Source organism: Anolis carolinensis, chromosome 5, assembly GCF_035594765.1.
Source record: "Anolis carolinensis isolate JA03-04 chromosome 5, rAnoCar3.1.pri, whole genome shotgun sequence".
Lineage (NCBI taxonomy): Eukaryota > Metazoa > Chordata > Lepidosauria > Squamata > Dactyloidae > Anolis > Anolis carolinensis.
Window position 1 is genome coordinate 34,758,564 of NC_085845.1, and position 14,500 is coordinate 34,773,063.

The 14,500-nt window shown below is 37.2% G+C and overlaps 1 protein-coding gene across 1 annotated transcript; it reads left to right on the forward strand.

Annotated features, from left to right (window-relative positions):
* Positions 1-1,065: 1,065 nt before the first annotated feature.
* exosc9 (exosome component 9) lies at positions 1,066-14,247 on the forward strand. The gene is made up of 12 exons (XM_003221801.4): positions 1,066-1,225; positions 3,813-3,907; positions 4,560-4,679; positions 4,789-4,891; positions 5,517-5,654; positions 6,604-6,686; positions 7,082-7,214; positions 9,552-9,640; positions 10,392-10,538; positions 11,659-11,849; positions 12,842-12,917; positions 14,000-14,247. The coding sequence occupies exons 1-12, from the start codon at positions 1,160-1,162 to the stop codon at positions 14,076-14,078; spliced, it is 1,320 nt and encodes a 439-aa protein (XP_003221849.2). The 5' UTR covers positions 1,066-1,159; the 3' UTR covers positions 14,079-14,247.
* Positions 14,248-14,500: the final 253 nt, after the last annotated feature.

Here is a 14,500-nt window from a genome sequence, read left to right on the forward strand (position 1 = left end):
TTCAGAATGTTCTTTGATTGTACGTGAACTACAACTCCCAAATGACAAAATCATTTCCCCCCCCCCCCAAACCCCACCAGTATTCAAATTTGTGCATATCAAATTTGGTCCAGTGAATGAAAACACATCCTGCATATCAGATATTTACATTACGATTCATAAAAGTAAAGGTAAAGGTTTCCCCTGACGTTAAGTCCAGTCATGTCTGACTCTGGGGTGTGGTGCTCATTTCCATTTCTAAGCCGAAGAGCTGGCGTTGTCCGAAGACACCTCCAAGGTCATGTGACCGGCATGACTGCATGGAGCGCCGTTACCTTCCCACCAGAGCGGTACCTATTGATCTACTCACATTGGCATGTTTTCGAACTGCTAGGTTGGCAGGAGCTGGAGCTAACAGCGGGCGCTCAAGCCGCTCCCGGGATTTGAACCTGTGGCCTTTCGGTCTGCAAGTTCAGCAGGTCAGTGCTTTAACACACTTCGCCACCGGGGCTCCTACAATTCATAACTATAGCAAAATGAAGTTATGAAGTACTGTAGCAACAAAAATAATTTTATGGTTGGGGGCACACCACAACATGAGGAACTGTATTAAGGGCTCGCAGCATTAGGAAGGGTGAAAACCACTGTCTTTGTGGGTCTGTAGATAGTTTGTAGGTTGTGTTACTTCAATCAGGGATAGCTCACACCTTCCAAAAAAGGATTCCCCAGGCAGTAAACAGCCAGACCTTGAAGCTGAAAGTCCATTCAATGCTAATGAAGGTGGCCATTTACAACATTCACACTTGCCTCCAACAGATAAGAGTCGTTTTTACCACCCTGGACCTATACATAGTTTCCAATATACCTCACAAACTCCGAGGATGCCTGCCATAGGTGTGGGCGAAACATCAGGAGAGAATGCTTCTGGATCATGGCCATACAGCCTGGAAAACTCACAGCAACCCAGTAGACGTGTTTGGTAGATATATCATAGGCAAGAATGGGTGAGATCCCTCCCCCTTTCTTCCTCGATGACGTAACGTTCCTTTCCATTGGCTGAAGAAGCTCTGCTTTGGAGTGACGCTTTTAAAGTGCGCCCGCTCTATGACGTCGTCAGAACGGAACCCGGAAAGGAGCAGCGCGGCCTCAATTAAAGTGCCGATAAGACATCGGCCTCGGGATGAAGGAAACGCCGTTGTCCAATTGCGAGAAGCGCTTCCTGCTGAAAGCCATCGAGGAGCGGAAGGTGCGTTAGATAGCGAGGAGAAGAGGCTGTAGTCATGGGCCTCATTCAAGAGTGCATCTGCATTGCAGATTTATTGCGGTATTATGCCACTTCAGCTGCCGGGGCTCAATCCCGGGAGTCGTCGTTTGGTGAGGCCACAGCACTATTTGGCAGGCCTTTAAAACGACTCCCTGGATTTGTGGCTTAAAACTGCATTATTTCTGCAGTGTAGATGCTTCCTCAGCCACATATTAGGAAACTGAAAAGTTGAAGCAAGTTTGGAGGACAGGTTGCAACGTAATGGGACAAAAGAGATCAACCTGATTCTGCACTTTTCACTAGTCAGTATTAAAACGACGAATAGGATAGGATAAGATTAAGATAGTATTAAAATCTACTCTCCAGTCCTGAATGCTAGAAGTCATCCCAGAAAACAATATTTAAATGTGCATGAATTTGTGGCAAAGGACAATTAGGCAAATAAATATTGTGTTGTCAAAGGCTTTCATGGCCGGAATCACAGGGTTGCTGTGAGTTTTCCGGGCTGTATGGCCGTGATCCATATTATTCTGTGTTCTCCAATAATATGCTGTATCCAGGTTGGTTCATGTTCCAGAAGGATTTATTCCTGACTATCTACAAACCCACAAAGAAAAACCAGAAAATGCTACATTTAGCAAAACACAAGAAGGATCCTCTCACCTCTGAAGGAGTCTACCGTATATCATGCAGCTGTGGACAAGTCTGCATTGGGACCTCCAAAAGCAGCATTGCCCAAACACAAATCAAGGAACATGAAAGCCGCTGCAGACTAACTCAACCAGAGAAGCCAGCCATAGCAGAGCACTTGGTGAACCAACCTGGACACAGTATATTATTTGAGAACATAGGCATGCTGGACCATTCTAACAATCACCATGTCGGACTACACAGAAATGCCATTGAAATCCACAAGCATGTGGACAATTTCAATAAAAAGGAGGAAACCATGAAAATGAACAAAATGAAAAAAAAACCCTCTAGAATCAGGACAGTAAATAAAGAACAACACTCTGAAAACAAAGGAATCCCAAACATGAATCAATCAGGACTAGTTAACACCTCCCAACAAAGGATTCCCCCTAGCAGGAAGCAGCCAGGCTTTGAAGCTGCTAGGCTGTTCAATGCTAACTGAGGTGGCCAATTGCAACATTCACACTTGCCTCAAGCAGACAAGACAAACTCACAGCAACCCAGTACTTAAATGTGCATGAATTTGTGACAAATAACCACTTTAAGCAAATAAGTATTATTATTGTGGGTTGTTGTGTGTTTTCCGGGCTGTATGGCCATATTTCAGAAGCATTCTTTCCTGACGTTTCACCCACATCTATGGCAGGCATCCTCAGAGGTTGTGAGGTATATTGGAAAAATACTAAGCAAGAAAAGTTTATATATCTGTGGAAGGTCCAGGGTGGGAGAAGGAACTCTTGTCTGTTGGAGGCCAGTGTGAATGTTGTAATTAATCACCTTGATTGGCATTAATGGCCTTGCCAGATGCATGTCCTGGCTTCTTCCTGCCTGGGGGAATCTTTTGTTCTGAGGTGTTAGCAGCCCGGAAAACATACAACCCTGTGATTCCGGCCATGAAAGCGTTCAACAACATATTATTATTGTATTTATTTATACTCTGTTTTATGTCTCCCGAAGGGGACTCAAAAGCGGCTTAACATAAAAGCATCAGCATAGCCATTTTAAAGATACAAATGTACACACATTAAAACAGGATTTAATATAAACAGTATTTTAAAAATTCCGTTATTGACTTATAGAAATTTAAATACAATATACTGTAGTTAGAAGCTGGGGGAATGATTAGGTTTGGTGAGTGTCTCCTGCTTCACAGAGCTTCCCAGATAAACAATTAATTTTGAGCTGTGAATTTTAAATTTGTATTCTATTGATATATTTGAGCATTATATTTTGTATTTTGGTATATGTGTTTTGGCTGTTTTGTACCTCACTTTAAGCTGTGAGGAGAAACGGGTAATAAATGAATTATTATTAACTTCACCGACGGGCACTCTGGTCTTCTTTATACTACTATAGCATTTTGATACCTCTTTATCTGCCATGGTTCCTTTCGGTGGAATCCTTGTATTTGCATTTAGGGTACTTTGAATTCTCTTGCCAGAGAGCTCTAGTGCCTCACCAAATTACAGGTACCCAAATTCTCTAGGATCAATTTTTGGAAGTTAAAGTAGTATCAAAGTACACTAACTGTGTAGTGTGAAAGACACCCAATGTGTCAGATTTATCAATAACCTTTTTTCCTGCTTTGTGGGATTTCAGTGTCATTAATGGCTGCTGCAAAGGGAAAAGTCATCTCCCGAAGATGAGAAATAAGGAAAATGATTACCTCTGTGCCATATAAGTGGCTTTTAAGCATGGAAACTCTTCACATTTGGCAAATCAAGAGTTCAGGACTGTAAGAGTGGGTTAATCTAATCTATGAAGTGACTTCTTACGGTGTACAAATAATTTAGTGCAGCTGTGTCTGTCCTTCTGTTGACTTCCTCCACAGTCCCATACTTCACATCTGTAATTTTGCCTTGTTTTGTCTTTATAGCGTCTTGATGGACGAGAGTGCTATGACTACAGAAATCTACGCATCTCCTTTGGCTCCGACTATGGCTGCTGTATTGTGGAGCTTGGAAAAACGAGGTACCTCAGAATAGGGGATATGGCCATCACTTATTGATTCCTCCTATCTTGTTGCACATGTGGCTATCTGCCTTCAGTTGATACCTTTGTTTGTTCTTAACTGAGACAAATGCTGAGCAACCAAGTTACTGTCCTGTTAACTATAATGTGCAAAGGAAAAGGTGGAAAGGACTATGTGCAAAACGTATTTTAAAGGACCATATCTCAATAAGAGTACGAAGTTTGCTTGACGAAAGTTTCAGCGTTTTTAGGTAACAAAACCTCTGCCTGAAACCTGGAGAGTGCAAACAATACTGAGGGAGCTAGACCATCTGACTCTGTGTAAGGCAACATCCTATTTTATTTATTTGTTTAATGTATATGCCACCTTTCTTCCAAAGTGGGATCCAAAGCAGCTTCCAAAAACAGTGTTAAAACATGTATCACACAATGGTAAACACCCAGTGTTCCACATCTACATTTTCTATTGCTACACGGGGAAGTCATACGTGTAATATCATTGTCTGTTTTCTGGCAATTAATTGTATCAAGTAAACATCAACTCTTTCTAAGACAATGTGAATTTTAGAATGCTTGTTATTTTAAACATTTAAGCAACCAGTTGAAATTTTGCTCTAAAAGTTTGCCTATGTGGTGGCTTTTCTCTTTATAGGATTCTTGGACAAGTCTCCTGTGAGCTTGTCACCCCAAAGCCAAATCGTGCAACAGAGGGCATACTTTTCTTTAATCTTGAACTCTCTCCGATGGCATCACCTGCATTTGAGCCTGGAAGGTATGTGGCCCTACTTCCCCCTAGTATCAACATTCAGCACTTCCTCAAGAAATGTTTTGTTTGTCTTTCTCAATTATTTGGAACTAAAGGATTATTGTTTTAATTCTAGACAGCCTGAGTTACTTGTAAAACTGAATCGACTGTTAGAAAGATGCCTAAGGAACTCCAAGTGTATAGATACTGAATCTCTGTGTGTTGTTGCTGGTGAAAAGGTATGTAATAGCATTAATTCTAAAAATATACTTTAATGACTCTAAAAATTAACTCATTTGACCTAATCGTATTACTTGTATCCACTTGAATCCGTGTGGAATTCTGATATGTTTCTATAATCCCCATTGATTAAATGAGTCTCTTTTTGATTAAATGAGTCTCTCATCTTTGTATTTTTTCATCAATAAAATAAAGATGGTTGAAAATGGAATAAATTTCTAAAACATTATTAAAACCATCAAATACCTAAGTGCTGTTTGTATCCTAAGCTGATTTGAGGTTTCATCATAGAGTGATATCAGCGGGATTAAAGTTAAATTTGTATCCTATTCCCTGGATCTGCTTAGAATGTGTTTGAGACTGAATTATGAGCATAAAGATAAGGGTTTAATTTCCAATGTTTGTATAGTTAGTAGCACATATGAAATACTTCTGCCATGGCAAGTGTGATGATTTGCGAGGAAAACCCTGGGAAGCTGCTAAAAGCTAGAATGTGTGCACACAAACATATTCAACACACTCACATGAGTTTTGCCCTGTTGCTAAAGAATAAAGTTTTGTGTAGTTTTTAACAAGGAGATATTCCGTGAGGAGAGAATTACATTATCTTTTTTTCTTTCTTAGGTGTGGCAAATTCGTGTGGACTTGCATGTGCTGAACCATAATGGAAACCTTATTGATGCTGCAAGTATAGCAGCAATTGTGGCATTGTGTCACTTTCGGAGGCCAGATGTATCAGTACAAGGAGAAGAAGTAACACTGGTACTTTTCACTCGTTTTTTTAGCAATTAACTGTTTGGTATTGACCAGTCTTGTAAGGTCTCCTTTTAAAAAATCAAAAATCCAGATGTTCCATCAAAGTGTTTTTGTATTTACAAAGTAAGGCAACATCTGAACAGTGAACATATTTTTGTATTATATAACCTGTAAGCAAAAGTATATACTTTTGCTTAAAGGCAGGTCAAAGTTCAGCTTAATTCCCAAACAGATTGTCTATCAAAAATTGGCTGATAGCTGTGTGTGAAATCTGGATTCCTACATAAAATAAATGGGTTAGAGTTGGAAACTTGTAACTGTTTGTTTAGATATGAAAAGTTCTTAGTATTGATTTAAGAGATAAACAGGAGACCATGTCGGCAAAAGTGGAAAAACTGCAAATATGTATAGCCCCCCAAACCTTAACTCTAATAGGTAAAGGTTTTCCCCTGACGTTAACTCCAGTCATGTCTAATAGTGTTGATTATATTTAACACAAAAAGTACTGGACATGTCTTTTATGCATGGATGGTTTACTAAACTTTTTTAGTTTTTTTTACATTTTCTAGTCTATGCACAGAGACTCAAAAATAGTAATTCCCATTAAATTATTGATGGCAAACTTGTGAAAAATTAATTAAATCCATAAACATTAAAACTTGCAAAATTTGAAGTTCAACTGTATTACTAATATATACAAATAGCTTAATGGTATATATATATATTTTCTTTTCACTCTTATCGAAGGACTGGGAGTTAACGTTACAGTGGGTCCTCGGTAACCATTGTTAAGAGTAACAAAACCAGTATAATGGCTTTCTTTGCTTTAACATGGAAAAGGAGTTTTAGACTTTTGTTCTATCTGAGGCATGAAGGATTCTGTAACAATTCTCAGTATATTCTGTCTTTTTTAATGTTGGCTAATTAAAATATGGTTGCATATTACATTCTTTAGTATACACCTGAGGAACGTGACCCTGTCCCACTGAGTATCCACCATATGCCTATCTGTGTAAGCTTTGCCTTTTTCCAGCAAGGGTAAGTTCACATTAATTCACTGAAAATGCTTTGCCAATGTTGCTAGAATTCATACACCAAAAGGTATTTAGCAGAAGGTTTCTAAAATATATAATAGTATGCCTCCTCCCTTTCCCCTCTCTTTTCTTGCTTTTTCTGATAATATGAATAATTTGGGAAGACAATTGTCAGAAATATGGCTAAAATGTGAAAAATCAATGTAGCATGTCTGATTTTTGTGGTAGTACCAATCTATATTTGCTTTTGAAATACATAGAAATAAAACCTGCATTAATGACACATGTAAAATGTATTTGTTTATCACAATAAAAATAAATATTGCTTTGGCAGTTGAGTTGTTTTCATGTATTCTTTACATAAAAGTCTTATTGCTTGTTTGTTTCAAATGGTTTCAGGACCTTCTTGTTGGTGGATCCTAGCGAACAGGAGGAGCGAGTTATGGATGGCCTCCTTGTGATTGCCATGAATAAGCACCGTGAGATTTGTACAATTCAATCTAGTGGTGGGATTATGCTGCTAAAAGATCAGGTAATAAAGTTTCTGAAAGTTCTATGTGTATCTTTCTATGTTCATCTCCAAGAATTGGTTGATCCTTTATGTATAATCATAGGACGATGCCATGATTCCAGTTTGAACAGAATATGAAATTCAAAATGAGTGGGTTGGATAATGGGTTGCAGGAGAGGAAAAGGTGGCAAGGTAGTGCTCTAAAAACCCTCTTTTCCCCAGCAGCTCTGAGAATTGCTTTTTACACTGATCTTCTAGAATAATATAGGAGTCTTGCCCTTTCCTCCATTACGAAGCTTCTGTCAGATTCTAGATCCTTAAGTGAACAAATAAGGTCATTTTGTTTGCATAAGAGGTCTGGATCCAGATCTTAAATAAGATTTGCAAATATTTTACATTAAATCATTTTTTGTTTAACCCAAACTTGACTTGTACTTGGGCAAATACAATCGGTGGTAGTGTTAAATTAGCAAATTGTTGAAAATCTGACATTCTAGTAAAACGCCTCACTCGAATGGTGTTAAAAGCATATTTTACACAATTACAGTGAAAATGTCTCCTGTTACCGCTTTCTCTAAATGGTTACTGCATGAATAGTCAATGTTATTAGCGTGATGAAGTATTCATCATTTCTGTAGTCTGTGTTGAGTTGAAAGTAAGCATGCTGCTAGTGCTTGTTCCTTACAAAGAATCAGAAACAGGATGAGACTAGTTATAGAAGGGATGACAAATAAGGAGGACTTGGAATGGTTGGAGGAAGGTTCGAATGAAGTAGAGGAAAAAATTTGGAACATATTTTTTAAGGATTTAAAAAGGAAAGCAATTAAGGGAGTAAAAAACCCAATGTTGAGAAACGTGCTAGAAATTTGGAATAGATACAAGAAAGTATTATTGTCAGTAAGCTCAACATTAACACCAATAATAATGGATAGGAAATTCCCAAAAAAATCTAAAAAATATACTGGATAAAAAATTGATAGAGAAGAATATAGACAAAATTGGAGATTGGATAAAAGCGGACATGAAGAAATAAACTATACTGAGAGAATTTAGAGATATCAAATTCTCATGGTTCCAATGCTTACAGCTGGAACAATGGTCCAAGAACTGGATAAAAAATAATGGGGAAGGAGGCAATCCTACAGTTTGAACAAATGATACAAAAGGAAAGAGCAATGGGAGTACACCATAGGATGAAAGGAATAACCAGTAAATTGTATAAGATATTAATTGAAATCAAGGGGGAAAATTAAAGGATGCAATATTAAGAGAGATATGAGAAGAAGATTTAGGGATTAGGATAAGGGAAGTGGATTGGATACAGTTATGGAATCAAAGACATTTAAGGAACCTATCGATACGTGTTAAAAAATATTATAAACTGGTTTGGAAATGGTACTTAACACTAGTAAAGATAGCAAACATTAATAAAAATGCTACAATTTTTTTTGAGAGGTTGCCAGGAGGTGGGTACATATATACATATGTGGTTGCAATGTAAATATGTAAGTGTATTTTGGGGAAAGGTATTTAGAGAAATAGAAGCTATAATGGATAAGAAGATAGGAAAAAGTGCAAGTATTGCATTGTTGTCATTATATAATGTTCAGAATTTGAAAAAAAACACAGAAGGATGCAATAAACAATATGTTAACTGCAGCAAGGCTTTTGATAGCAAGGAACTGGAAAGGTAAAATAAACATACAAATAGAAGAATGGTATAAAGAACTATGGAAATTAGCAATAAACGATAAGTTTACATATAGATTAAGAGTTAGGAAAGGGGTATGGAAGGAAAATGACTTTAACGAGGTTTGGGGAAAATTTATTGAGAAGGGTTTAAAAGAAGTAGATGGGAAATTACTTCCACAAGAAGAAATGGTATTTTGGAAAGAGAATGTAAATTGAAATGGCTCGGGAGTGGGGGGACACAGAGGTGAAAAGAAACAGCATACTAGATATATATATTTATATAGTTGATGCAATGAATTAAGAGTGAAATATAAGAGTATTGAAGGTATGGATGTATTTTAAAAAAAACTAATAAAATATTTTTTTTTAAAAAAAACAAAGAATCAGAAATAAATGTTTCATTATTCGACTTTAGTTAAATGTAATAATTTATTGAATTTCAGAGTTCAGAATGTGATATTCCTTTAATAATAAAGATAATTACATATCAGTTTTAATAGTTTTTTTAAAACAGTTTCAAGGATTTACATTTTGACTTCAAATGGACAGCATTTTTCATAAACATTTTCAGTGGCACCAACACTAGTGCATCATGATTTGAGTTTATGTTATATTTTTTCTTGTGAATTAATCTCTTGCATTTACCCATGTCATTATTTATTGCAGGTTCTAAGATGTAGCAAAATAACAGGGGTTAAAGTAGCAGAAATTACAGCACTTATTCAAAAAGCCTTGGAAAATGACCAGAAAGTTAGGTGAGTTTTGGAAATGCTACTTGTGTACTTGTATGTCACTAAACTGTTGTCATTTAAATTAAGCTACACATAGTAAGTTTTACTTGAATTTTATTTGTAGATTTTATTTAACTTACAAGTTATGTGATTCATATTTTTTTGAAATGTTATGATTTTCTTGAAATATTTCTATACATACTTTCACATCAGTATTTCATCATATACCATACTTTTTAGAGAAGATTTTTTTTTCTTATACAGTACACACATCTATTATGAGCATCACAACCTCTTTCACAGAGATTTCTTACCCTGTTGACGGGTCACCTTGGATTTTGCGCCAAGTCACTGTAATTGCTACAATTTTTGACTTTATTAGTGATGAGCAAAATGGCTATAAGTAAAATCTGATTTTAGTTCCCAGAATCATTTTGAATCTGGATCTTCAAAGCCTATGCAGTGACTTTCATGACAATAATTTCTACTTTATTTAGATGGGGACTATTCTTAGAATCATGTTTTCAAATGGAAAAAAATTACAACAAGTTGTCTTTCCACATTGTATATAGAAGTAGACCTTCCAGGTGTATTTTCATGAAACCACTACGTGAGGTTATCCAGAAGTTTGTCATATGATACCATGCAGTTCTGAGACAAGGATGAAATCTTTCAAAAGGGCAGATATAAAATGATAAGAATAAACTCATAATTATGTTGCATTTTGTAACATGTCAGCTGATGTTTGGACTAATAACATTTTTCTTCTTAATAGGAAAGAAGGGGGGAAGTGTGGATTCGCTGAATCTGTTCCTAACCAAAGAATTACTGCATTTAAGATCGAACAAGCCCCAGTGGACACCAAAGATGTACAAGAGCAAGCTGAAGAAATAATTGCCAAAGCATTTCCTCCTTCAGAAGTGTATCTTTTAAAAAATAGTCATTATATGAGTGGTTTGGGTTATTGGGCAACACTCGGAGAGTAAGGATTATTTTACTTGGTAAGCTAGAAAGTCGGGTAGGCAACAAAACATGGCTTTCCTGTTTAGATGGCTCAGAATTTTTCACATGTGTGCCTGCAAACAGTTATATAAATTAGTGTCAAAAATCGTACGGTTGCAGTGATATGCAGCTGTTAGGGAGCAGAAATCCAAGATACTTCATGGCTAGCTCCAAACATTTAACAAAAATAAGTTGCAGGTTGATTTTTATGCCGTTCAATGCTTTGCATACTTCACTTCTCTGCCAGTAACATAGAATCTGATCCTCAGAATAGATGAGAAATGTGAGGGTACTGTAGAATGTCCTATACTTGGCTTTTGTCAGCAGATGAGTATACAACCAGCAATACAACCAGCAAGGAAAGACAAATTTAAGAAACCCATTTCTTTATTGTTAATGGGTTTTATATTCTGCCCTATAACATAAAATCCTTTGGGCAGTTTATAGTAAGCAAGCAAAAAATATGCATAGAACACACAGCCATAACATTAGTGTGCAACAAGTAATCTAACCCCAGAAGTGAAAGTACATTCTAACAAGGAAAAAGTTATGCTGATTTAAGAATTCACAAATGGTGTAAGAGACCAGTAACAACCCCGGTCTGATGCTGACTTTATCCTTGTGGTTCCCACAATAGGTTCACTATCAGAAGCAGTCATTTTCCCAGGTAAAAAAAAAAAGAGGTTGTACCCGGGAATGCTTTCTGTCCCTCTGTAATGGTAGAAAAACTTTCAAAAAAAGGCATGTTGGTATATATAACAAATGAATGACAACTGCTACATATTAATTGAGCTGAAGTGTATCTTAGAGCGGGTAAATGTTGCTGTTCTTTAAACAATGAGTAGGCAGTTTTTTAATCAGAAAAATGTATTGCATTCTCCACCCAATCCTCATCACTGCTTATTGTTTCAGGATAGAAACAGGCTTTGTCCCTCCAAAGCACAGAGCAAAATGTGGCAGAAAGTCAAGACTGTTTCAGAACCAAAAAAACCCATCGAGTCAATTTTTGACAATTTCAGGATTTTCCTTAATGGCTTTAGCATGGCCACGCCAGTTTTGTGGACTTCTGGCACAGCCCAGATTGGAGAAGGACTTGAGAATTCGTGGGGTGATTTTGAGGGATCTGAAAGAGAGGAGGAAGAAGATGAAATTGCTCAGGATGAACCTATAACAGTAGAAGACCAGAATTTGGAAACAGGAGATGCTAGTGTCAGGACAAGGAATCAGAAAGGTTGGTATAATTTTTAAACCTAAACAGTAACTTTTAAAAATGTTTTGAATAAAATGAAGTAAGATGAAGTTGAAAAACTCATTTCTCTGACTCTGCATCTGCTCTGATACATACTTGATACAGAAAAAAAAGAATAGATGACTACAATACTAGTCAGTTGAATATGCAGAAAGGAGGTGCTTTAGGAAGTTTTTATAACAGAATGTTTAAATATTTTCTGGTTTGGCTGAAATATGTTTTACCTATTATCTGTATAGTGTTGCTGTTGAAAAAAAGAACAGTAAAAGTACAGCCAGTACTCAATTTATGTGGGTGGTAGAGGCTCAGGATCCCCATGAAAGTCACAGGCTTGATTGGCGGGGATGGGAGAGGGCCTTCTCAGTGATCATCCCTCAGCTATGGAACTCCCTCCCTGGCAAGATCAGATCAGCCCCCTCCCTCCTGTCCTTTAAGAAGATGGTAAAAACTTGGCTGTGGGACCCTTTGGGACAGTGCAATAAGCAACAATTGGAAACTACCCTGCTGACCCGATCCGGTATGAATGATTTGTGATGGTTTTAAATAATTGATTTTAAAATGCAGATATCTGATTTTATTGTTATGTATATTTATAATTTATAGTTTATTTTATGTTCCGGCATTACATGTTTGCTGTATATATGTTGTGCTCCACCTTGAGAACCCTTTGGGGTTCTCAATAAATAAATAACAAATAAAGGGGGGCATGTGAATATATTAAACCCACCCCTGGAAAGAAACCATTCATGCTACAGATTTCCTCCAAACAGCCATGGTTCCACCTTAGCATGATAATGCCTCTGCTGGACCTCCATTGCCTCCACCTCCTAGGGCTAAAGGCATTTTTTTGCAGCAACTTATTCTCTTCACCGTCCTTCCCTGCCTCATTTCCTGCTCACCCTTATTAGTATTTATCCAAACAAAGCAATCTTTGGGGTTTTTGTCCGGATTGTTGATTTTCTCTTATCTTCCAGATGAGACCATTGTTTTATCTGACAGTGAAGAGGAAGATGTTGTGATCCTAGAACCAGAAGTGACAAACAAGAACAGGTAATCTCTTGAACATTCCCCCCACCCCCTCCCAGACTATTGTATTTCAACAAAAAAAATGATTGACCTGGTTCATATTTCCTTGCTATTAGTCTTGCATGAACTTCAATTAATTACTCTTGGCCAGTGAGTGGGCCAAAGCATTCTTTCTCCCACTACTCCAAATATTTTAATTGGCATGAAGTAACAATAGGATCTCTCCAGCTACTAGGGTTAGATTGCCATCATTCTTGCAGCCATGTTACTTACTCCTGGGAAGTAGTGGCAGCCTCACAGTAGTGTTAGATCACCAGAGTGCTGTTTCGTGCAAATTAAAAATGAACGTGGGACCAGGATGTCAGCTCCTAAAGCATAATGTTTAATTAGGCATGTATCCTGCAATATAACATCCATTTTCTTCAGCTACACAAGAATGTTGATTATAGAAAATTCAATATTGCATGAGCCTTCAGCATTTTTTTGATGGCTTTAGACTACCTTTAAAGTAGGGGAGGGTGGTAGTGCATAAAGTAGTAGGAAATGAGACATAGAGGAGTATGTGTGTAAAGCTTCCATGTTATCCATGCAGTCACTCATAGTGATCTGTTTTGAATCCAGATAAGTAGAGAATGCAAAAACGTAGTAAGAATTCCATCTTTGTATGGGTCCATGTAGTCTATCTTCTTTTGGTCACATAGAGTATGTAGGTGGGAAGCTGGTGCTGCTTTGGCCTGTCATAGGACACCCTGAACAGCCAGTTTGTGAAAAAGAACTCAAGTTTTTTCCCCCTTAAGGACCAACACCCCAGGGATAAAAAGACAGTTTTGCTCTATTTTTGGCTACAGATGTTTTGTCCATCAGGAAGTGATCTAGAAATCAACATTCTGGCCCTCAAGTAGTCCTGATGCTATGAAATTGCCCATCTATCCCCAGGGTGCATTTGAATTAATAAGTTTTGAAATGGCCCTGGGAGACTGAATGCCACCCTCCACCCCGGTATATACTTGGTTTCAATTAAAGCATAGTATAAAATTAAGATATTGTCCAGTTGTGAGGTCATGTTAGATTTGTTTTATGCATGCTCAAATTCCTTCTCCCTACAGAACAGAGACTTCTCCCAAACAAGACACAATGAGTAAAAAAACAGGTGGTAAAAAGAAGAAAAAAAGAGCTACTAAATAAACGAACGGATCATATTTGTGTAATTTGACTTTTTGTGCCCAAAACCAGTGTTCCCTTATATGTAATAACATAGTTTATGTTGCTGAAAAGAATTGTAATGGTGTACATGTTTGTTTCATCAGATATATATATGTGCATTTTTCTAATAAAGTTTTTATTGGTCTATTTATATGTTGTAAACACATTAGTTTTCTTGATTGCAAAAATGGCAGCCTACCATAATATTAAATTCTAATTATTTGAGTGCTGTAACCCTTGTAAAATCCATACCAGCATCCTCTATACATCTATGTAACCCATTCATGCCAGGATCATGTGTAGTTTCCTGACAGCAGCAGTAGGGAGTGGAAGAAAAATATTTCGCACCTTCACTATTGAAATTCTTGTATCCATGTGGCAACTGTGCCAATTAAATCAATTTG

Excerpts from the sequence above, each read along its gene's own strand:
- exosc9 (XM_003221801.4), top strand. The coding sequence starts at position 1,160 with ATGAAGGAAACGCCGTTGTCCAATTGCGAGAAGCGCTTCCTGCTGAAA. Across the intron at positions 6,687-7,081 it reads TTTGCCTTTTTCCAGCAAGG|GACCTTCTTGTTGGTGGATC; the intron begins GTAAGTTCACAT and ends AAATGGTTTCAG. Across the intron at positions 10,539-11,658 it reads GCATTTCCTCCTTCAGAAGT|CATGGCCACGCCAGTTTTGT; the intron begins GTATCTTTTAAA and ends TAATGGCTTTAG.